The sequence below is a fragment of the Canis lupus genome, chromosome 23, assembly GCF_003254725.2.
Source record: "Canis lupus dingo isolate Sandy chromosome 23, ASM325472v2, whole genome shotgun sequence".
In the NCBI taxonomy this organism is placed as follows: Eukaryota; Metazoa; Chordata; class Mammalia; order Carnivora; family Canidae; genus Canis; species Canis lupus.
In genome coordinates, this window is record NC_064265.1 from 9,778,079 (window position 1) to 9,802,540 (window position 24,462).

A 24,462-nucleotide genomic window follows, 5' to 3' on the forward strand; every position below is an offset into this window, starting at 1 on the left:
AGGAGTAATGATAGTTCACAATATGGATGCAATGAGGTCCTAATCACAGGCTAACAATACCAAAAATTTGGCTCTAAACTTTCTAGAAGACAATAGGAAGAGAATGATGTGAGCAGCTTGCTGAGTTATGGAAACCATATTAGAACAGTAGATGTGTTCCTTAGAGGATACTGCTCTTGGGGCTGAAATCCATGAGAAATTTATCCCATGGGTCCTCATGAGCAGAATGTTATCACCCTCCACTATAAACTCCTTCAAAAAAAACCCTTACATTGGAAACTGCTTCTCAGTGTCACTCATTATGGACCAGTACATCACCACAGGCACATTTCAATCAAGTCGTTCTGTTAGGGGCCAAAAAGCTGACCTCTGCTGGTCCGGGTTGCTCCAGGATTCAGTTTTGGGATATGTAGAGGAGTGAATGGCTACTTCCCCAAGCCCTGGTTCATGAATGTTGTTCAGTTCTGAATTCAAGGGGATGTTCTCTGACAAATGCTAGCAAGACCACAGGTACGGAGGGTAGTGTCACATGACTCCCTACTCCGTGAATAATGAGGCACCCAACAGGTGTGCCTCCTTCTGAGGTGTGCCAAGAGAATATCCCAAAGCAAGCTCCTCAATCTACTCCAATTGTACTTGAATTTCCTCCAGTATACAGACCAAAGGATGATAATCCCTGCACCCATTGGGTGCACCCTGCACCCAATTCTTCCCCATTGATTTTCAGATCTTTTTAGGCATGGAACTTTGCCTGAAATGAAAACCTAAGGAGAAGACAATAATATGGCTGAAGGTGAACCGGCTCTGGGCTGCCCTCTGCCCTTGCCCCTTACTTCCACCTACACAGCAGCTTAAACAAGTACAAATAATAATCTGGAAACAGCTTTGAGCAGGTATGACCAATACCTCCTCAAGAGAAGAAAAATCTTGTCAGGTATCTGTCAAGTGATTCCCTTTGAGCATGAGGACTGCTAGGTGGGCCCTCCAAGATAACCTGGTTACAGAGAATACATCTTGCTGAATAATGGTGATTCTTAAATATGTCATATTAATGACATATTTTTATGTCATAGCCCTTATTGAGAACCTAATGAACACAAAGTATGTGTGTTGCATGGGGGGAGGGGGTTGCATAAACACAAGCACTCAAAGGTTTACATACAATGTCAAGGAGTTTTTAGAGCAGAAACTTCCCTGAGGTTCCACAGACTCTGGGTTAGAAACACTGCTGTATAGGATTTCTAACCAGGAGTCATTGGGTATTGAGGATCAGCCACCAAAAATGATGACATTAGTTTTGCAATAGTTAAAGTGTAGTCTTTGTTTTGGGCAGATGTTAATTAGGAGGGCTACCCATCAGTTTAGGCATTTACTTATTTGTGGCAATCAAACCATGGTAGCTCTGGGAAGAAAATGTTGAACTCTCTATTCCAAATGGCAGGGACCTGCACCCAGTTTACTCAAAATGGATAGCAAATCTTTAAGAACCAATGAAAAGAAGGGGATCTGGAACACACCTCAGTGCTTCTACCCCAACTCCTGCCCTGAATGTCATCACTTTTAGGAGATTCTTCCTGACAACTCTGATGTTCATGCTGGCATTAAGGTCCAGGTTCTGAATTGCCATCCAAATCCAAGAGTTTACACCCAATTCCAATGCAGAGTCAAAGAAAAAAAACAAAGATGGAAACCACTGTTTATGCTGCTTTATTCCTAACAGATTTCTCTACAAAGTGATAGAACAATTGTGGTCAGCATGAAAATAATTGTGTCTCAAAACAGAGTTTCTTGTGTAAATATTGACCTGAGAAGGCCAGGCTAGTGATTTTCTAGATATTTTATATGGTAGTGGCATAATTCTGGGGAACAAATAGCAGCCCTTTTAACAAATGGCGTAGTCTAACTCTGTCAGATAGGAGATTATAAAGAGAAAAAACCTGGAGGAGCGGCAGAGCCCATTAGTCAGGCAGGATTTTTTGTTCTGGGAGGAGGAAACGTGCCCCAGATGAGATTAGGGTTTTTTCCATTTATTTTAAATCAATTTTATAATCTGAAAGACTCAGGAAACAGCCTGGGATCCATACCAGGACAACTGACCTGTAATTGTAAAAGCTAAAAATAAACCTTCCTGATCGATATCTAGGTGCTAAGTTTTCACAACCTCCTTTAGCAAATACACACCCAAGAGCCAGCACCCACACCTGCCTTCTGTGTAGTTCCACTGGCCAGACTCAGGTCCTTCCATATGAAGGGGTTCTCACTGAGGCAAGAGGAAATGGATTATAATATTAAATTTGATAAGATTCCAGGTGACATGTTTCTGTTTCTATCATGTTAGGTGGTCAAGGATTTGGTGTGTATTTGTGTATGTGTATGTGTTCTTATCACACCAGTTATATAAAAAAATAAATGCCTTCATCACCAGGGCACTGAATGTGTATAAAACTAGTTCTAGGTTAATAGCAGTGCACTGAGAGAGGACAAATCTCTGCATTAAGGCACCGGAGACAAAAATTGTCCAAGTCCTCAGAAAAAACAGGTCAGCAATAGAGTCAGCCAGCCCCGAGGCTCATCCTCTCTTCTGCCAACGCATTTGCAAGTAAAACTACATGCGTTTGCCACAAACTCAGGACTGGATAACCTGTAAGTCAGGGCTCTTCTCTGAAGTTCACTAAAATATCTAAAAGCAAGCTGCAGAACCTGCTTTTTAGGTCAGGTTTGGTATTTTTCATCAGCAAGAACAGGGAGAGCCGCCAGGACACTGGGATATATTCAACGAAGGTTGTTATGGAACATTTGAAAGTCATCCTTCAGCTTGGCTTTTCTTTTTTTTTTTTAAAGGTGGAGAAAATGCTGAGCCTCCCACTGCTCCCTCAAATGACCTGGCAGATGAAAGACAGACAGGCTTTGTGAAAAAGAGTTTCTAGGACTGGGGTTGCTCAGTCTAGAAGACGTTGACATGGCTCCCTTCAAACATGTGGAGAATTTTGATAAGGGTGATGGGGAGGCGTAATAGGAGAAAAATTGCTTTAAATTAAAGTAGGCAGGATTTCAGGGTGCATAAAGACAGATCACAAGGGTGAATGAAAGTAAAGACAGTCAGTCCTCTAAGGAAATCTGAAGGTATCCATCTCCAGAAAGCTTCTACAAAAAGTATCCTCTCACTCATTTAAACTTGCATTTGAAAGAAGAGATTAAATCCTTTGCCTGTTGGGTTCTGTCCCTACTCTGTGGTTTTGCCATCTTCCTCTTATAATGAGAATAGTTTAATCTGGAGCATCTGGCCTTGTCTTGGAAGCATGGAAAGAGCTTGGCCTTCAGGGTCAAGCTGTCTTCAGCTCAGCCCCACATTGGTCACATGACCTTAGACAGCCTACTCTACCCCAGCCCCCTTGTGGATACAGAACAAACTAGGTGGCCACTTGAATGAGATCTCGAGTGTCCTGTGCCCAGTACAGTACTCACCGACTAATGTGCTCGGCCATGAGAACTGTCCAGTCCTGACCCCCACTCTCACCTCCCCATCACCTCCATTTATGTCTGTCTCTGTATTTCTCAAACTTGAGAAGTCAGATTCCTCAGGAATTGTTCAGAGGATATCTGGTTCAAAACATAAGATCCGTGGAGATCAAGTTGGCAATACTCAGTCCCCTGGTAATTCAGAAGGTGCCTTCTTTTTTAATTAATCAGTGAAATGAAAACCAAAACTTAAAAATTATTATAAATAAGAACTTGCAGACCGCTGAGAATACATTAGCAGACTCTTGTTTAAGAAGCTGTACTACCTTATCTTAATGAGTATTCCATCCCTAGGTGTTTAAAATATGCTTTCCTATTTAGCCAGGTCTCTGAGTTCCACATGCTGCATTGATGGCATGCAAGGAAAAGGTGACATTTTGTCCTTCTGTAACATCTGTAACCTTCCTCCTCCACCTCCCACTCTATAGAGCCAACAGTGTAAACTAACCAATCCAGGAACACTTAGTCTTCTGTGATTTCAACTATCTTTCCTCTTCTGGATAAATAATCAGCCCTCCAGCCCCTCCACTGTCTCTCCACTTTTGCCATCTTGGGGATCCTGAAGGTAAGCCTCTAGTATCTTGGTAGCTGCAGGGCATTTGATTGCTGACCAGTGTCCTCTGGGTCCTTACAGGTGTCCTCAGTGATGGGGTCCCTGTTCACGAAGTCATTCCCACCCTGCTGGTATCCTAAGGCCTGAGAAACTGTGGTCTATTCCCTGTGTGTGGTCAGAACCCAGTACCTCTCCCTCAGGCCCCACCCTGGCTGTCATGCTAATCACCCCCAGGGACTTGGCTCTCCAGCCCCAAGGCAGTTCCTTCCTTCCCACCAGAGGAGCCACTGGTAAGCTCACCTTCCAGAACCACCAATGACCTTCTTTGAGCCCACTTCTGAATGCTCTCTGCATCCTATAGGAACCTGGAGCCCCTTCAGGCCTCCCTCTGAAATTACTCTTCAGGTTCTGATTCAACTCTGATATAGCTGACCCAAATTATTAGGAGCCAAAGGTTCAGAGACCACAGGCAGCCTGTAGGCTCCTTCTCCCTGGATCCTAACTGAGGAACAAGCAAAATCCAGTATCACATCTCCGTGTGTCAGATCCCCATGTGTATGGCTACAGTGCTTATTGAACTCCAGGGCCATCATTTAACATTAACACAATTCTCAACACTCAGATAAAACTTGATATATATCCTGGTAACCTCTAGAACTTCATTTTTAAAGATTCTATTCAGCTGTCACCTATTCTTCTTTCTCTCCCAACAACATCCATCGATCAGCTAAGTGAGGATTCCTCCCTGAGTCTCATCAAATGCTCATGTGTCTGTGTTGTACATAGTATGTCAGGATGATGTCTCTCTACCACATGGTGAATGCTGCCAGAGCAGGAGGGTTGTCACTCCCACCTGTGAGCTCCAGTGGCCAGCACAAGCCCAGCACATAGTAGGCACTCAGTATAAGTTCGCTGAATGTGGACTGAATCACCATCCATCCAAGTCTTCAAAGGTTCTTTTGAGATAAAGAAATAGGCCAAAGTTAAAGAAAAGCAAATCGAGAGTTAAGATTAATTGATACTTCAGTGTGTTAAATCTGTTGAGTGGGCTGATAAGAGAAGGTTACTGAGTGTGGATTTGTGGCCAGTTGCTGACTTCTGGGCTAGTTTGGCACACACCACATGGCAACAGTGAAACTATCTGTTAGACAAGCTCAGCTCCTTAGGCTCCTCCTGAACCTTCTGCAGTCTGACCCAGGCCCATTTTCTCCTTCCTCCCAAAGCCTCCCTCTCTCATTTCTGAGTCTGATTCCTCTAGCTACACCAAGCAGTCTCATGCACCTGGGGTCTTACTGGTCCTGCTGCTTACTCATCAAAAATACCTGATCCCCCGTCTACATATTAAAATTTTCCTCATCTTTCAAGAACCTGTTCAGAGGCCATTCTTCCCATTGAGCTTCCCTATGCCAAAAGACAAAAGAATCCTCCTTCTTAAGCACACTTTGGAGCACTGGTCACCTCTCTTGAGGCCCTCATCACTGATTCTTGCTCAGGACCAGAAAAACCATCATTTCCAGTGGACTTTTTTTTTTTTAAATCAACCTAGGGGCTCTTCTTTTTCACTTCTATGTCATCTGTTTCCTTCTACTCACCTGCTATAGACAGCTGCTTTCAGCATTTGTCCAGCCACAATGGTGTCAAGTAAATTTGGTGTACAAACATCATAAAGAATGAAAGAATCTGTTGCACATTTTTTAGCACAACAAATGGTCTAGATTCTTGCTGCAAAATATTATATGATGAAGCCCTTCCTGTTGAATGACTAACTGAATGAAAATACCATATTTTTTTTTGTCCTTATAAATACATTGTTTATGCATCAGTTCTTGAGTTTGGGAAAATTTACTTTCAGACACTACCATCTGAAGATTCTTAGTCTGATACTTTAATTTTACAATCAACTTACTGTCATTGTTAGAGTCTAAAGAGTTGCTCTCCTTTTTGAATTCATCTTCTGAGTCATCTAATAATTGTGAAATGTTGTTCTCCATCACTTTTCTTCTCTTTGCAAATATGAAAAATTTTGAATTCTCAACTGTATGCAATGAGCTAAAAGCAGACTCAAAATAGATGATGATTTATTGTGTTACTGAATCATCCCTCCAGGCAAATCCATTCTTCTCTTTTATTATTTTGGCTTCTTTTAGCATAATTGGGAATAATTGATGAGTAATAATGAAAGATAATTCCCAGGACAATGAAAGAGAAACTTATTTCAAAAGATAAGAAAAATAAGATCACAAAGATGCCATCATGTATCACAGATTTATGAAAGGGTCCAATGAGCCCACATAGTGATGAACAAATAGAATGAGTTTTATTTTATTTAAAAAAATAAGTAAACTTGCTCTGTGTTCTTTGGGAACCCCTCAAGAAGAAATGAAAGCAATGAAATATTGAGCCTTATAAATAGATAAAGCAACTCAAAGAGGAAACTCAAAAACTAAAGTTGGGTGTAATGGACCCTAATCATATACTGAAGGGTATCTTGTTAAAATTTCATACACGTCTATCCAACGTAAGGCCAAGGACAGATTGAGAGTCACAATTGCCCTGTCTTCCTGAAGTTCCCCAGGCCTGGTCAGGGATCTACTCCTATAAGGAACTTAGGAGGTATTCACCAAATGGATTGTAGGAGCCGAAGGTATAATTATTAAGCTGCGACTGTAATTGTCAAGGCAAGGTCACACAGTATTGCTTACCTAAGTGCAAGAACCTGGCGCCATCTCAAAATCTTTGCCCTTAGCCTAGAATACTGTTCTTCCCTCCCTCTCCCTTTTGGCTGGGTAACTGCTACGCTTTGTATCACCACTTCCACTTTGGGTTTTTTTGTGTATTTTCTTTGTTTTTGTTTTTGTTTTAAGATTTTATTTATTTATTCATGAGAGACACAGAGAGAGAGGCAGAGACATAGGCAGAGGGAGAAGCAGGCTCCCTGCCAGGAGCCCGATTGGAACTGGATCCCAGGACCCCAGGATCTCACCCTGGGCCGAGGGCAGACGTTCAATTGCTGAGGCACCCAGGCGTCCCACCACTTCCACTTTGAATATCACTTCCACAAGAAAGCTCTCCTTGACTTCCAACCCTGCCAGTAGGTGCCCCTGAGGCGGGCTGTCAGAGCGTCCTTCCCCACCCCTTCTCTGCACTTACCACCTAAGGTTTAGCATGTTGCCTCCACCAGGGGGCTGCCAAGCAGGCGTGTTCAGCCTTGTACCATCAGCACAGTGCTCCCTATGGTGGGCACTCAATAAGCATCTTGTGAGTGAAAAATGCTGAATGAATTCAAACATGTTTCTGAGTACAGATGCTCACCTGCCTGAGCCCTTCAACAAAGTGTTAAGGTGCATGTAATTGAGAAAGCAAAAGTGAAAAGTAAAAGCCCACCTGTAGAGAAAGCAGATCGGGTAAGAGCTTGACTTTCCTGGACTATCCTTTCCGTGGGGGTGGGGATTGGGAAACAAGCAATATGACTGGGGCAGAGGAGTCCTTGGCTCATAATGCTCACTTGCATTTAGGTGTCGGGTGATTTGTCAGAGACGGACATCGGCAGCGAGGCTCAGCACCCTCGGAGTGGTGTGACAGCCACAGAAGAGAAACTGAGAAACAGGCTGTACGAGTTAGCGATGAAAATGAGCGAGAAGGAAACTTCTTCAGGAGAAGATCAGGAGTCAGAGCCCAAGACGGAGTCTGAGAACCACAAGGAAAGTCTGTCCTCTGAAGACAACAGCCAGGGCGTTCAGGAAGAGCTGAAGAAGGTAAGCGCCATGAAGTCACCTGCAGGCAGCTCGGTTTGTGCAGCCAGTGTGCAGAGGAACTTCTATACTTGCACAGAGTGTGTGGTCCAGGGGGTGGTGGGAGGGGGGCAGCTATCTCTCAAATGCCCATCCCGTGCACACAGGAGGGCCCCCAGAAACCCCTGTTGATTAGGACTGAGTGGTTCAGTGGGGAAGAGGGCCCTGTGGGTCCTAGGCCTCCTGAGACCTGTCCTCTCCTTCTGCTTCACAAGACAGCCCTTTACTTCCAAGTCTGTAATTAATGCTCACAGTCTCTCTCATTGGTAAAGAGCTGTGTGGCTTCCTGCCCCTGCCCTCTCCAGAGGAACTTTGCCTGTGGGTGGAGAGCACCTAGCCATCCCTCTTTTAGTCAACCGAGAAGCTTCAGACCATGGCCTTTGGGCTAAACATGGCCTTCTGCATGGTTTATCCCTGCACTCTGCAGGTTTGAGTTTGTCTTAGCCTCAAAATCATTTTCCAGACAAACCTTATGTGGAATAAACCCTGGTGTCTTAAACAGGTTAAAAGCCCCCCAAACCCCCACTATCTGATCTACAGTCCCAAACTAACCCCCCCTCAAGTACTCAGGGACACTGCTAGGGAATCACAGAAGGAAGAGCCCCTGGCAGAAAGGAGGTTCCCAGGCAGTGTTGTACCCCCTGTTGATCCTTCCACAGCTTCCCAAAGCACATCCATGCTAGACTTGGCCACTTTAGAGTCTGGATATCCCTGTTGCTTCCAATGGAAGAGAAAGAAGTTAATGTTTGTTGAGTGTCTCCGATGTGCCCGGTGCTTTGCTTCTGTTAGTTAATTCATTTCATAAAAAAACCCTGGAAGTACGTGCAGAGGCTTATCTGAAAGGTACTTACTCCAGGCCCATGGCTAGTATCACAAATCTGCTTGGCCCCAAATCACAGGCTCATTCTCTTAGGATGAGCTGCCTCTTCTGTAACTCAGATAAGATCTTGCCTAGAAACATCTAGACTTCTTTGCACTTGTGGTCACTTTTTTCCCTATTCTGAGAGTACATTATATAAGCTAACAAGGTACCAGTAGCCCACATGAATGGGAGAATGAGCCCCTTCTGCTCAACAGCCAAGCCAGGATGCTACATGGGAAGAGCCAAGGCCAAGCCAGCAATGACTGCAGATAGTCAAAGGCAGGCCCAGAGAGAAGTGGAAGCCAACTTCCATGGCCAAGCCCCTGAGCCCTCCCAACAGCTCAGACTGCCTTTCACTCATTCCCATCCCACCCTCCATAACCACTGAGATCTCATACCTCTCAATCTGTCAAGTCCTTTGCCTGTGGACAGTGCACACACTTGTCCCCTGGCACATCTGTGGACTAGAGCATGGAGCTTGACCTTCACAGGCAGCCCCTTCCTGGGATGTGGGCTCCAACCCATTACTTTTTCAATGGTAATGGGCTCTGCTCCTCTCTGTTACTTGAACCAATACCCCGTTACAGTCACTTTTGTCTCCCAGAACTAAGAGCCAGATGGTAACTGAAGAATATCAGGTTATTTCTTACAATGGTTCTGCATCCTACTGGCTCTGCTGCCTGATGGTCACAAGGCCCAACAGCTCCTGCTGTTCCAGCAGCATGCCAGGCCATGATGAGTCATGTACTCCCACCCCTTCTCAGCCTGCAGGCCTCACCTTCTGGAGGCACAGCCACCAATCTGCACTGTGCTCTCTTGGACAGAATGTTAACAGAGAAAGGAAGAGCCAGTGGGAGAAAATCTAAGGCAAGCCCCCCATCGTGCCCTGTGCCCTCAAGCTAAGCAAAAAACTAGGAGAGTTGCTTTTATTCAAGCTTCCAAGTGTGTCAGTTTCTCAAAATGTCTTTCCCCAGCCTACCATGAATCAGATATCATTTATTGTATGTAAAAATCCAGATAGCAAACTGAAAAAATAATTAACATATATTTTCCGCATCAGGCATGTGTTACTCTGGGACAGGAAAACAGAAATAAGGCTCATATCTTCAATATTATGTAGCAACAGAAGGATACAGAGATAGGCTTCAAGATTAAACTGAATTTGAAACAGAACCGTACAATATTTACAGACTCTGCGAACTTTGGCTAGTGTGCCAACTCACTGCCAGTGCTCAGAACAAGCCAGGGTCATTTCTTGCCTGTCACTGTACCCTGTCCCCCAGCTACTTTCCCTGTCCCTCCAGGCCCTGCATGGCTACTCCAGTCCTTCCTCCACTCAGCGGCCTGAACTGCCCTGTAGCCCCTGACACGGCTCCCAGCACTGCAACAGGCCCACACTGTCATGTTTTTCACTTGATCTCTGGGACACAGCCCGGGGCCTCACTGTTGATTGGATAAACAAATCTTGGCCTCATCTGTAAAATGAGGATAATCCTACCCCCTGATAGAGTTGTGAGGTTAAATTTTATAGCATACGGTTTAGCACACAGCAGGAACTCAGCAAATACCATACCCCCTATAATGACCTTAAGGAAAATAAACTTCACTGCTGTGAGTTAACATCTGTCTGCTGGTGCTGAAGGAACAGCTTAGTACCTATTTTGGGTCAACACCTGGCATGTCAAGCATAGGTCTATAACCACATCTGGGGTTTTGTCGTGCTATGTGGAATATAAGTGGGAAGACATTGCATGAGAATGCTCCACGCTCCTCTTCAGAATCAGAATAACTGTGACTGCCCCTGTGATCCAACCACAGTTAGTTTGTACAGCACACATGTGCACATACAACGCTTGCTCACGCACAGCATGGTTTGGGAGTGGAGCTGGGCTCATGTAACTATTTCAGAGGTTGTCTGTGTTCCCCTAATCTCTTTACCATGGCAATGCCCACTGACTCAAAGTACAACTGCCTGAAGGCCCCTGATTCAGCAGGAGCTCCTCTTTTTGTACAGAAGGCAGGCTGGAAGTGAGAAAGAGAACATTGCCTGGGAGCAGCCCTAATTGCCTGGGAGCGGCCCTAACCAGTGACTGATGAGAAGAAAATAAAAACCCCAGCTATTTGGCCTCCATTGCCATGGTGACTCTGGAGCAGAGTTACACACTGACTTCCCCAAGTTCCCCAGCAAACTGAGCTCTAGGCACCCACGGTGATGAACAGTCCTCCTTGACTCCCTTCCCTCCCCTGTCCCTATTCCCCCTCCTCCACCACTATTTCCTGTCACCTCCCAAATGAACTGAATCCCTATCTTGGGTCTGCTTCTGGGATAAACCAGACTAAGTAAGTAACCAAACAGGAGAAATGTAGAGTCCCGAGTTCAAAGTACTTCAGTATTGGGTAGGCAGCAAGGAGATCCAGATGCCCAATTGGCTACTAATTACCTTTGCCTTACTGAGAGGAGCCTTGCCTTACACAGAGAGAGCTTTGCTCAACCATCACTGTCCCCCTGCCTCCACCACTGGCCCTGCTCTCCGGGAGCCAAAGCAGAGGAATGCACATGTTCCCCTAGTCACATGACATAAGTAGCTGCTTAGTGTCCTTAGTATGGCAACCCGTGTAGGAATTAGTGCTTCAGAATCCTGTCCAGCAGCAGAACCATTTTATAAACATGCTTTATCTTGACTGGAGTCAGCCCTTTGCTATAGGCAAACTTGTCCTATAGGTGACTCACTTTCTCTGAGGGTCAGGGGGATGGTCACTGCCATCTGAATTTTAACCAGTTGAAGAACAAGGTTGTAGAACTTGGGGGGCAAGCCCAGAAACATCTTGGGAACTGGATTCCCAAAGAGTCATTTTCTTCTTTAACTCATCTTATTCCATTAAACCTCAGGGGTCAATCCTTTAAACCATGTGGTCCTTAGAGCCCAGAAGTGAGCACATACTCCTCCTCTACTGTTGGGCAGATGTCCATGCCAATGGGTCTGGGAGAAAGTCCTGGCCAAAGCAGTTCTTAGAAGTGTCTGCCTCTAGGTATGCAAGGGCAGCATTCCTGAAAGAAGGAGCAAAAGGATGGCCTGGAACTCCTGGCCTAAGTTTAGAGACTACATTCAGGGGCTGGATCTCCTACAAGCCCCCTAATCTTTCCAGGCTTAGAGCAGTGGTCCACAAGGTCCCTTCTGGCTCCAGAAATCCATGGTTCTCTATATATAACTGATTAGATATATTTTTGTTTCCTGACGTTAAGTATCATTTATGACACTGTTTATATGACAAAAGGCGTCTCATGTACCAAACGCCTGGAACATGAATGTTTGTTGAAGGTCCAAATTAGTAAATTCTTGCATTATAGTCAAATTTGTATAGCCAGGGTCTTGAAAGCATTTATTTAAAATGCCTTTGTCTATTACTATTACAAGTAGCTGGATCATTGGGTTTTGCTTTCACAAGGGAGTCACAGCAGGTATCTTCCTTATGTATAATACTGTGGAATGATTTTCATCAGAGTATTGAGACTTCTCTAAACTATTGAATGTCTTTCTCCCCCAAACAAAAGATGAATTTATGCATCTTGTCCTGGCTGCTCTCCACTTAGGAACATCAAGGGACAGGGAAACACAATCCTGGTCCGTGATCAAGGAAACAGATCTATTGACCGTTCCAAAATCCCTAGAGCCTTCGGTTTCTGAAGTTTAGTGTGCTTATGGAAACCTTTTTGGTGATATCAATGTTAACATAAAGTCAACTCTATCCACATGTGTCTCACTTCTGTAAAATAACTCACCATTCATATCAGGATTCGGTGTCTTTCATCCTGGGTCACATTCTATTTGAGAAGAGTGTTTTCATCTCTAGTTTGTGCTGGAGAAAATATAGTATTAGATACTGACTTGTATCCTACAAGTGACTGATCTCAGTAGGCCTATGCCTATTGAAGAATTAACACCTCTTTTCTAACTTTCCATTTAACTGTTGCCCTAGTGGGAAAAGAAGCTTTAGCTGTACACTTAGAGCTACAGCTCTTATCCACAGTGCTTGAACTGGTGAGGAGGTTCCATACCCCTCAGGATGTCATTGGCATCGCTCATTCCCTCAACCATGTGTGTATGGGGAGAGGCCTGCCTGCCTGGGAGAGAGTTCCACAGATACTCTCCTGACTACTGGGGCTTCAGAAGAACATCATCTCCTCTAGATGGAAGATCAACTGAGCACTAGAGAAAGATTGTCCAGAACTCCAATGCAAGGATTCCTTAAAGCCTCTGTGAAATGCAGGTGTTAATCCGAAAGGCCAGGAAAAACTGATGTTGCCTCAGCCACAGCCATACAATGAGACATAGGACAGATGCAGTTTGAAAAGAAAAAGGCAGAGTTACTCTAGAAGGTTGCAAATAGAAAGGTCTAGAAAGGCAGTGATTCAGAGCTCGTGCCCCACAAAAGCCCAAAAGTTACATGCCCTGAAAAAATGGGACTATAGAAGGTAAGAGGGGAGAGAAGGCAAAGAACATATTATGTATCTGCAGTTCTATAGAATAAGCAGGATTGTGCTCTTGGAAAACATTTGAGTAGAGAGAATATAAAAACAAAAGAAAAAAAAAGAAGAAAAGAGAGAGAGAGAGAGAGAAAGAAAGAAAGAACGAACCAGTTTCATATACAAACACAAATACCAAAATCCTAAATAAAATATTGGTAAACTAAATGTTTCAGTATTAGGATCACATGCCTATACAATTCAAACATTTATTCTGAGAATGCAAAAATGAAGTTAATAGCAGGACACTTCATCATTATAATAAATAGCTTAGTAAGTACTATTTTTTAAAAGCACAGGATAATCCCAACTGATGCCAAAATGGCCCTTGGAAACATTGAACATATATTCCATTAAAAAAAAAAAACTCTCAATGAAATAGATCATTCTGATGACAGATACTCATCTCAAAGCACCTAACAGAGTTTTTCCTGAATGAGAACTCATTGTAAATTATCAAAAAAAAAAAATCTTGACCATCATAAGATCTTACTATTATCAAATAAGTACATGATGAGTTATGATTGCAAATGCTTTTATATAAATTGTTATTTTGTTAATTAAAATAGCAGGTACATACATTTGAAAAATAAGTATGTATGATGTTAAGTCTTATTTTATTTTTTTTTTATTTTATTTTATTTATTTATTTATTTTTAATTTACTTATGATAGTCACAGAGAGAGAGAGAGAGAGAGGCAGAGACATAGGCAGAGGGAGAAGCAGGCTCCATGCACCAGGAGCCTGACGTGGGATTCGATCCCGGGTCTCCAGGATCGCGCCCTGGGCCAAAGGCAGGCGCCAAACCGCTGCGCCACCCAGGGATCCCTTAAGTCTTATTTTAAATTATAGGTGGATACTTTGATATTTGTAATGATTTTGTAAATAATGATTTTTGTAAATAATGATATTTATATCATTTACAAAATAAAAAATATTTTGTAAATAATGATATTTACTACTTTTAAAGAAGCAAATGAGCAAAACTGACTATACAACCCAGACAGAAGAAATTGGTAAAGTGGTTAAAGAACTATCCTCAGAAAGAAGCTAGTCCCAGTGATCTTTGCCAATAAAATCCATCAGTCATTCATGGTAATAATGACTCCCACATTATTTAGCATTTAAAAAACTGAAGGTATTCAAAAAAATTGAAGGTATCCAAATTCACTTTATTTATTTAAAAACTTGGTCTGAATCTGACCAAAAAATCACATGCCTCCAAAAATTTACATACTATCTCACTGGTTAATAATTTAAAAAAATCTTAATATGTTAACAAATTGTTTCCAACTGCCTATTAAAATACTAATTTACAGCGGTGCCCAGGTGACTTGGTCAGTTGGGGACAGGGAAACACAATCCTGGTCCATGATCAAGGAAACAGATCTATTGACCATTCCAAAATCCCTAGAGCCTTGGGTTTCTGAAGTTCAGTGTGCTATGGAAACCTTTTTGGTGATATCAATGTTAACATAAAGTCAACTCCCAGGGTCCTGGGATCAAGCCCTGAATCAGGCTCCCTGCTGAGCAGGAGGTCTGCTTCTCCCTCTTACTCTCCTTGCTTGGGCTCTCTCTCTCTCTCTCTTTCTCTCTCAAATGGATAAATAAAATCTTTAAAAAAATACTAATTTCCAATGACCAAGTAGGATTTTATCTAGGAATGTAATAATCTCAACTTTAGGAAACCTATTAATATTTTTCATTATATTCATAGATTAAAGGGGGAAACAATTATTTTGATAAATTCCTAGATTGTTGTTTGACATATAGTAGGAAATTAATAAGTATTCATAAATATTGAAAGAAGCATAGCTGATAAATAGGAAACTAAAAACTCAATAATAGCTATTAGCTAACAGTTACAATAACAATAACAATAACAATAATAACAATAACAATAACAATAACAATAATAACTATTAGCTAACAGTAATAGCTATTAGCTTTTTGAGACTTGCCATTCTCTTTGGGAATTTGATGAAAACTATGAAAACTGTAAAGAATGAAAATGCTCAGTTGGTTGAGCATCTGACTATTGGTTTTGGCTTAGGTCATGATCTCAGGGTCGTTAGATTGAGCCTGTGTTGGGCTCTGCACTCAATGCAAAGTCTGCTTAGGATTCTCTCCTTCTCCCTCTCCCTCTCCCTCTGCCCCTGCCCTGTTCATGCTCTCTCTAAAAAAAAATAGTAAATAGGCACTTGATGGGATGAGCACTAAGTGTTATACTATATGTTGGCAAATTGAACTTAAATTTAAAAATGTAAAACAAATAATAAAAGATAAAAATAATATAAAAATGAATAAATAAAGTCTTTTTTAAAAATGAAAATGATTCAGATAGACTCCCAGGAGGAATTTTACTCGCTTATGCATCAAGTAATAGGAATACAGACCCCAGCCCCAGCTATGAACCCTGACATGGCCCTAAGCCAGCTCCAGCCCCCCTCAGCCATAGGAGCCCTTGAAGAACACTGATTAGATGATTACCCACCTGCAAGAGAAATGTGGAAGTCCAGGAATTCATCAGAGAAGTCCCAGAACACTGTTGGAATAAAAACAAATCCAAGACTGGACACATTGGAAAGGGTAAAAATAACAGTTTGGCCTAACCCATCTCACCCCATGCCCAGGGTGGCACAACTCAGTGCCTGTGATCTCTCCCACAGGGGAAAGTAAGAGCATACGAGTGAGCACCCAGCTTCCTCAGATGTGCAGAACACTACCAAAGAGATCTTATTGATTGCCCCATTCAAAATACTGAGTCATAATCTACATGAGTAGGAGATGATGAGCAGGTATACGAACAATAGCCAGGGCTCAGAATCTATCAAATGGACTCAGATCTTGTTAACTGCATCATGGACTCCATCTAGAGGCCCACCCACCACTGGGAGACTTCATCCACAGGTCCCTCCCCACTGGCCCACAGACACCCTCAGTGCTTTGTGTGCCTTACCCACACACATCCCCACCCCATGGCTGGCTCCCTGTGTGCACTTCCAGTGGCTATAGTGGGAGCAAGCTTTGGCAGATGGCTAGTAAGCATGCATACAAAACAGGACTGAATCTGTAAGCAAAGGAGAGGTCAGAAACTTGAGGGTAGCACTGCCCTTAGGAAAGCAAAAAGGAGGCTGTCAGCACTCAGCTTGGTGCTTTGCAGAATTAAGAGAAGGCATACAAGCTTACAAAATCTGCCTCAGGAGGGAGGAAGAAGTGTGGATCAGGAGTATCCATAGAAGCTCTGAGAAAGCCTCAGAATCCCTGGTTAAGCTGATGGAAGGTATTTCTCTCCTGAAGTCAGTCGGTACAAACTGGAAGAGGTGACTGTTATTTCAAATGCAAAGACAATAACACAAGACTTAAAGGAACATGAAAAATCAAGGAAACATGACACCACCAAAGGATCACAATAATTTGTCAGTAACTGATCCCCCCCCCAAAAAAAATGGAGATTTCTGATTTACCTGATGAAAAATTCAAAACAGCTTTTTAGAGGAAACTCAATGAGCCATGAGAAAACACAGAAAGTCAATTCAACAAAATTAGGAAAATAGTGCATAAAACAAAATAAGAAGTTTAACAAAGAGGTAGAAATCATAAGAAGGAACCAAACAGAAATTCTGGAGCTGAAGAATACAATGAATGAAATGAAAGATGCAATAGAGAATACGAAGATCAGAATGGATCAAGCAGAAGAAAAAGCATGTGAAGTAGAAGACAGGACTTTGGAAATTATCCAGCCAGATGAAAACAAAGGAAAAAGAATGAAAAAGAGTGAAGAGAGCCTATGTGAACTATGGGATACCATCAAGAGAAGCAATTTGTGAATTATTAGAGACCAAAGAGGAGAACAGAAAGATAGAAAAGGGGACAAAAAGCTTATTTTAAAACATAATGGGGGAGATCCCTGGGTGGCGCAGTGGTTTAGCGTCTGCCTTTGGCCCAGGGTGCAATCCTGGAGACCTGGGATCGAATCCCACGTCGGGCTCCCTGCATGGAGCCTGCTTCTCCCTCTGCCTGTGTCTCTGCCTCTCTCTCTCTCTCTCTCTCTCTCTCATAAATAAATAAAATTAAAATAAAATAAAATAAAATAAAATAAAATAAAACATAATGGTTGAGAACTTCCCAAATCTGAGGCAAGATTTGACCATCCAATTTCATGAAGCTTGTAAGTTCCCTAACAGGTTAAACTCAAAAATATTTTCTCCAAGACACATCACAATAAAACAAAAATGAAAAATAAAAAGAGAATCTTAAAAACAGCAAGAGGAAAGAAGCTTAGCACTTATAAGGGGATCTTCATAAGGCTATCAGAAGATTTCTCAGCAGAAACTGTACAGGCCGATACAGTGGAATGACATACTTAAAATGCTGAAAGAAAAAAAACCTGCCAACCAAGACTACTTTATCTGGCAAAGTTGTCTTCAGAAATGTAGAGATAACCTCATTCATTTCCAGACAAACAAAGGCTGAAGGAATTAATCACCATTAGACCTGCCTTACAAGAAATGCTGAAAGTTCTTCATGCTAAAATGAAGATGCACTAATTAATAATATGAAGGCATAAAAATACACAGTACACTAATAAGGTAAATGTATAGTCAAATTTAGTTTTGTATGCATTGAAGTCAACATAACATATACTGCTATATCTATAAGATGTTTTGTGTAAGCCTTATGATACAAAGCAAACTCTATAGTAGATACACAAAAAATAAAGAGATGAGATTCACAAAGCATACCACTATAGAAAATCATCAATTCACAAAGGAAAGGAGCAAGAGAGAAAGAAAGGAACAAGAGAAAAACAAAACAGACAGAAACCAATTAATAAGATACATTCATTAGTCTTTACCTGTGACTAGTTACTCTAAATGTAAATGGATTAAATTCACCAATCAAAAGACATAGACTGACTGAATGGATAAAAAAAACAAGACCCAATGACACACTGCCTATAAGAGACTCACTTCGGCTTTAAAGACTCACTTTAGGCTCAAAGTGAAGGGATGGAAAAAATATTCCGTGAAAATGGAAACCAAAGGAAAATAAAGGTAGCTATAGTTATATCAGACAAAATAGACTTACTAAATGTTGTAATAAGAGGCAATGTCATTATAGAATGATAAAGGGGTCAATTCATCAAGAGTATATACAAATCATAAATACATATGCACCCAATATTGGAGCATCTAGATATATTAAGCAAATACAAACAGATCTGATAGGAGATAAGCAACCATACAATAAGAACTGGAGACTTCAGTACTCCACTTTGAACATGAATAAATCATCCAGACAGAAAATCAATAAGGAAATGTTTGACTTGAGCTATATTTTAGACCAAATATACCTAAGAGATATATATGGAACATTGCATCCAACACCAGCAGAATACACATTCTCCCAAGTTTACATGGAGCATTTTTTAGAACAGAACATATCATAGGTCACAAAGCAAGTCTTAACAAATTTAAGAAGGTTCATGTCATACTAAGTATCTTTTCCTACCACAGTGGTATATAACTAAAAATCAATAATTGGAGAGGGATCCCTGGGTGGCGCAGCGGTTTAGCGCCTGCCTTTGGCCCAGGGCGCGATCCTGGAGAACCGGGATCGAATCCCACGTCAGGCTCTCGGTGCATGGAGCCTGCTTCTCCCTCTGCCTGTGTCTCTGCCCCTCTCTCTCTCTCTCAGTGTGTGACTATCATAAATAAATTAAAAAATTAAAAAAAATAATTGGAGGAAAACTGGAAAATTCACAACTATATGGTAATTATACAACACACTCCTAAAAAAAATCAGTGGGTCAAAAAAGAAATCAGGAGTGGCTTGGTCGGTGGCTTAGTCAGTCATCTGCTTTTGGCTCAGGTTCTAATCCCGTCCTGGGATTCAGTCCTACATCAGGCTCCATGCTGGGCAAGGAGTCTGCTTCTCCCTCTCCCTTTGTGCCTCCTCACCCCTGCTTATGCTTTCTCTTGGTCTCTCTCAAATAAAATAAAATAAAATAAAATATTTAAAAATAAATAAAAAGGGCAATAAAAAACTTTCAAACAAATGAAAATGGAAACAAAATACCACAACTTATGGGTTGCAGCAAAAACAATTCTAAGACAGAAGTTTATAGCGATAAATGCCTACATTATGAAAAAAAGAAAGATCTCAATAAACAACCCAACTGTACGCCTCAAGAAACTAGAAAAAAAGAACAAACAAAGCCCAAAGTTAGCAGAAGAAAAGAGCAGAAATAAATGAAATAAAGACCAGAAAAACAATAAAAAAAGATCAATGAAACTAGAACTGGTATGGGGGAAAAAATAAAATTGAAAAACCTTAGCTAGACTAGGAAAAAGGAGAAAAGATTTAAATAAATAAAATCAGAAATGAAAGAGGAGACATTGCAACTAATATCACAAAGAGAATAGTATGAAAAATTGTATGCCAACAAATTGGATAACCTAGAATAAATGGATAAATTCATAGAAATATACAACCTACCAAAACTGATCTTGAAGGAATAGAAAATCTGAATAGGCTAATAATGAATAAGACTGAATCAGTAAACAAAAACCTCTCAGCACAGAAAAGCCCAGGACCAGATGGTATAGTGGTTCATTCTACCAAACATTTAAAGAATTAATGCCAATCCTTCTTAAACTCTTCCAAAAAGTTGAAGAGGAGGGAATACTCCCAAACTCACTTTATGAGGTCAGAATTACCCTTACATAAGGACACTATCAACTACAGGCCAATATCCCTAATGAATATAGATGCAAATATTCTCAACAAAATATCAGCAAACTGAATTCAACAACACATTAAAGAATCATACACCATGATCAAGTGAGATTTATCCCTAGGATGCAAAGATGGTCCAATATATACACATCAATAAATATAATATATTACATTAATATAATGAAGGAAAAATATAATTATGATCCTCTCAATAGATGCAGAAAAAGCATTTGACCAAATTCAACACCCTCTAATAATAAAAAACTCTCAACAAATTGTGTATAGAAGGAACATACCTTAACAGAGATGTCAGAGATGACAAGCCCACAGCTAACATCATACTCAATGGTGAGAGACTGAAAACTTTTCCTCTTTTGCAAGAGTGCCCACTCTCACCATGCCTCTTCATCATAGACAGCAAGTCCTATCCAGAATATTCAGACAGGAAAAAGAAACAAAATGCATCCAATTTGGAAAGGAAGAAGTAAAATTGTCATTGTTTGCAGGAAATATAATTTTATATAGAGAAAATCCTGAAGACTCCACCAAAAAACTGTTAGAGCTAATCAACAAATATAGTAAATTTGTAGGGTACAAAATCAACATACAGAAATCAGTTGTGTTTTATACACTAACAAAGAAATATCTGTAAAATAAAAAAAATCCCATTCATATTAGCATAAAAATACAACAAAATACCTAGGAATACATTTAACCAAGGAAGTAAAATATCTGTACTCTGAAAATTATAAGACTTTGATGAAAAAAACTGAAGAAGACACAAACAAATGGGGAAACACCCCACATTCATGGATCAGAAAAATTAATGTTGTTAAAATATTCATACTATCCAAATCCACCTCTAGAATCAGTGTAATTCCTATCAAAATTTTATCAAAATTCCAATGGCATTTTTCACAGAAATAGAAAAAAACAATCCTAAAATTTGTATGAAACCACATATGATTCCCAAATAGCCCAAGCAATCCTGAGAAAGAAGAACAAAGCTGGAGGCTTTGCACTTCCTGATTTCAAACTATGCTTCAAAGTCATAGATGTAAAAATAGTATGGTACTAGAATAAACAGAGACATATAGATCAATGAAACAGAATCAAGAGCCCAGAAATAAACCCTTATATATTCAATTGGGAATACTTAATGGTAAAAGGATAATCTCTTCAATAATATGGGAGAACTGGATAATCTCATACAGAAGAATGAAACTGGACCCCTATCTTACACTACTCACAAAAATTACCTCAAAATGAGTTAAAGACTGAAACTCTAAAACTCCTCAATATATATAGGGGAAAATCTTCTCAACATTGGTATTGGCAATGATTTTTTGGATATGACATCAAAAGCACAAGTAACAAAATAATATGTGAAATGAATAAGTGGAACTTACCTCAAACTGAAAAGCTCCTGCATAGCAAAAAAAAAAAAAAAAAAAATTCAGTGAAATGAAAAAGCAACCTACAGAATGAGAGAAAATACTTGCGAGCCATATATATGATAAGGGTTAATATCCAAAATATATAAGGACCTTCTACAATTCAATAGCAAAAAAGTAAACAACCTAATTTAAAAGTGGTAGAGGACCTCAATAGACATTTTTCCAAAGAAGACAAATAACCAATAGGTAGGTACATGAAAAGAATGCTTAATATCACTAATCCATCAAGGAAATGCAAATCAAAACCACAATGAGATATCACCCCACACCTGTTGGAATGGTTGCCACCAAAAAGATAAGGGAAAACAAGTGTTGGAAAGGATATGGAAAAAAGGGAACCCTTGTGTACACAGTTGGTGGGAATATACCAATGTACAGCCACTGGTAAACAATATGGGAGTTCAATTACCATATGGTCCAATAATATCCAGTAATATCTGGGCATATATCCAAAAGAAATGAAATCAGTATCTGGAAGAGATATCTACTCCTAACTTCATGGCAGCATTATCCAGTAACCAAGATATGGAAACAATCTAAATATGCATCTACAGATATGAATGGGTAATGAAGATGTGACATATATGTACAATGGAGTACTCAGCCATGAGGAATAAGGAAATCTTGCCATTTGTGACATGAAAGGACCTTGAGAGTGTTATGCTGAGTGAAATAAGTCAGAGAAAGACAAATACTATATGGTCTCATATGTAAAATCTAAAGAAGCTGGACCCATAGAAACAGAGAGTCGAATGGTGGTTGCCAGGGTCTGTGGGATGGATAAAATGAGGAAATGTTGGTCAAAGAATATAAATTTCCAATTATAAGATGAATAAGTTCTGGGGATCATACAGCATGGCGACTATAGCTATAACAACACTATATTTATATACCTGAAAGTTGCTAAGTAAATAAATCTTAAATATGCTCACTACACACCAAAAAAAATGTGATTATATGAGATGATTGAGGTATTAACTAACCCTATTATGGTAATCCTTTCACAATATATATGTATCAAATCATCATGTTATGCACCTTAAATTTATACAATATTGTGTCTTAATTATATCTCAATAAATCGGGGTGGGGGGAGACATTGATTTTTCAAAAGCCATAAAATTAAAAAGCAAACAATAATTGGGAGGACATACTGCTTAAATATATGTTGGGCAAAGAATTACTTAGCCTCATAATGCTAATGGATAAAAGGGCAATGCACATAAGCAGGTAATTCACCAAAAAAAAAAAAAAAAAAAGTAAATGACCAATATGCATGTGAAAAAAATATTTAACTTAAACTGCATTTCAACCATATTTAATTCAACATATAGCCTAGAATTTAGAGTATGGTTTGCACATTCATCTTTCCCATTCAACAAATGTACAGTGAGACACTGGGAAGACAGCCAAGAACGGGACAAGGTTCATCGTTTGTTTAGACGAGCAACAAAGATGCAAATTGACACGAGGAAATGTCACTTTGCCTAACCAATTGGATGATTAAAAGAACCATAACCAGTGTTGGTAAGAGTTCAAGGAAAGAGGCAGTCTAATGCTCATAAAACAGTAGGAGCAAATGTTAGCACCCTGGTAACTGGGTAACTCCTAGCAATCAAAGTGGGCATACCCTTTGATCCAGCAATTGTACTTTCCATCCTCTATCCTATGGAAAAACTGAACAAGCAGCACAGGGTATATCATTGCCATCCACCAAGCATTGCATTATTCTTGTAGGGAAACAATGACCAAAACGTCCAACAATAAGAGACTCTTGAGGAAATGGAGAGAATGAGGTCCAGAAAACAGATGAGGGCATCAACAATGAAATAGCAGACAGATTTGGTCCAGATACAAGTAAGTGGGTAGATTTGATGTCGGGAAGTTGTAGAGGTTTTGTTTTATGTTCTGTATTCCACCCAGACGCACCATCTGCTCTCTGACCTAGAAGGCAAGTCTGTCTTCCGAAGGTGAAGGAGTAGTGGAATTGAAGTTTTGAGATTGTAGAGAGGGTTTGAAATAGTTCTTGCATATTATGGGAAAGGAAACTATGTGGACAAATACAAAGGATCCCTGCACAGCAAGGAAGGCCTCCATAATAAGATCAGAGATCGTGTACATTTACCTGAGACATAAAGAGCCTGCAAAAGACTACAGCAACCTTGAACACAAATAAATGCAAAGTAAAAATCCACTCTATTTGAAGAAAAGTTCTGTTAGTAGCAGATATATCCATAAATCCACATCGTTCGACATAATTACACAGTACAGCTCAAGTGTCAATTCTAGGATTTACATTAGAATTCCTCATAACAGGAGCTTCTAGTTTAGCCATTAATTTGCAATGAAATTTGCAGATGTATCTCAAACCAAGTTTGGGAGTTGGAGAGAGCAGATAAAATGGAAATAAATTCTATCCACAGTAGAAACCAAAAAATATAACATTAAAACTTAAGAAAACTGCAATTCTCCAGGAAACCTAGCAGTCTGATAGAAGAAAAGATAACGTAAAGGTGAATTCTTCCCAAAATTAAGGTGGAAGCCTAAAGTAAGTCAAATCAAAATCTGAACCAGGCATTTTTTAGCTTCTCAAAAGAAAGAAAATCTAATAGGAAAAAAGTCAAGAATAACTTAGAAACATTTACAAAAACTAAAATAGGAGTGAAGAGGACGCCTGTATTAAGATATTACAGTATGCTTTAAAGACACAGTAGTTAAATTTGTGAAAGAGTGATACAAGATATAATGTAATAGCCCAGAAGTACCTGGAATATATTAATATTTAACTCATGAGTTATTTCATGATTCCCACCTACCTCTCACCCCTAGTTGAAAAAGAAACTTCTTAATAAATGGTGTTGGAACAAATATTCATAGATGTGTGCGGGCCAGACAGTACATACAGGAGACAATAAAGACGTGCCAGCATCCCTTGTGAGAGGTGGCTGTACAAGCTCTGGAGAGTGAAATCCCTGTTCATTTGCCATTTATTAAACAAATAATTGTTGAACTAT

At 40.3% G+C, this 24,462-nt stretch overlaps 1 protein-coding gene across 8 annotated transcripts in view; it reads left to right on the plus strand.

Annotated features, from left to right (window-relative positions):
- The window catches only part of LOC112668723 (myosin VIIA and Rab interacting protein), a 368,414-nt gene that overhangs the window by 313,270 nt on the left and 30,682 nt on the right, over positions 1–24,462 (plus strand). For all 8 annotated transcript variants that reach the window (XM_025461205.3, XM_049100127.1, XM_049100129.1 and 5 more), the window contains one exon: positions 7,588–7,827. In XM_025461205.3, coding sequence (XP_025316990.1) covers positions 7,588–7,827 — 240 coding nt within the window. The remainder of the gene's footprint in view (positions 1–7,587; positions 7,828–24,462) is intronic.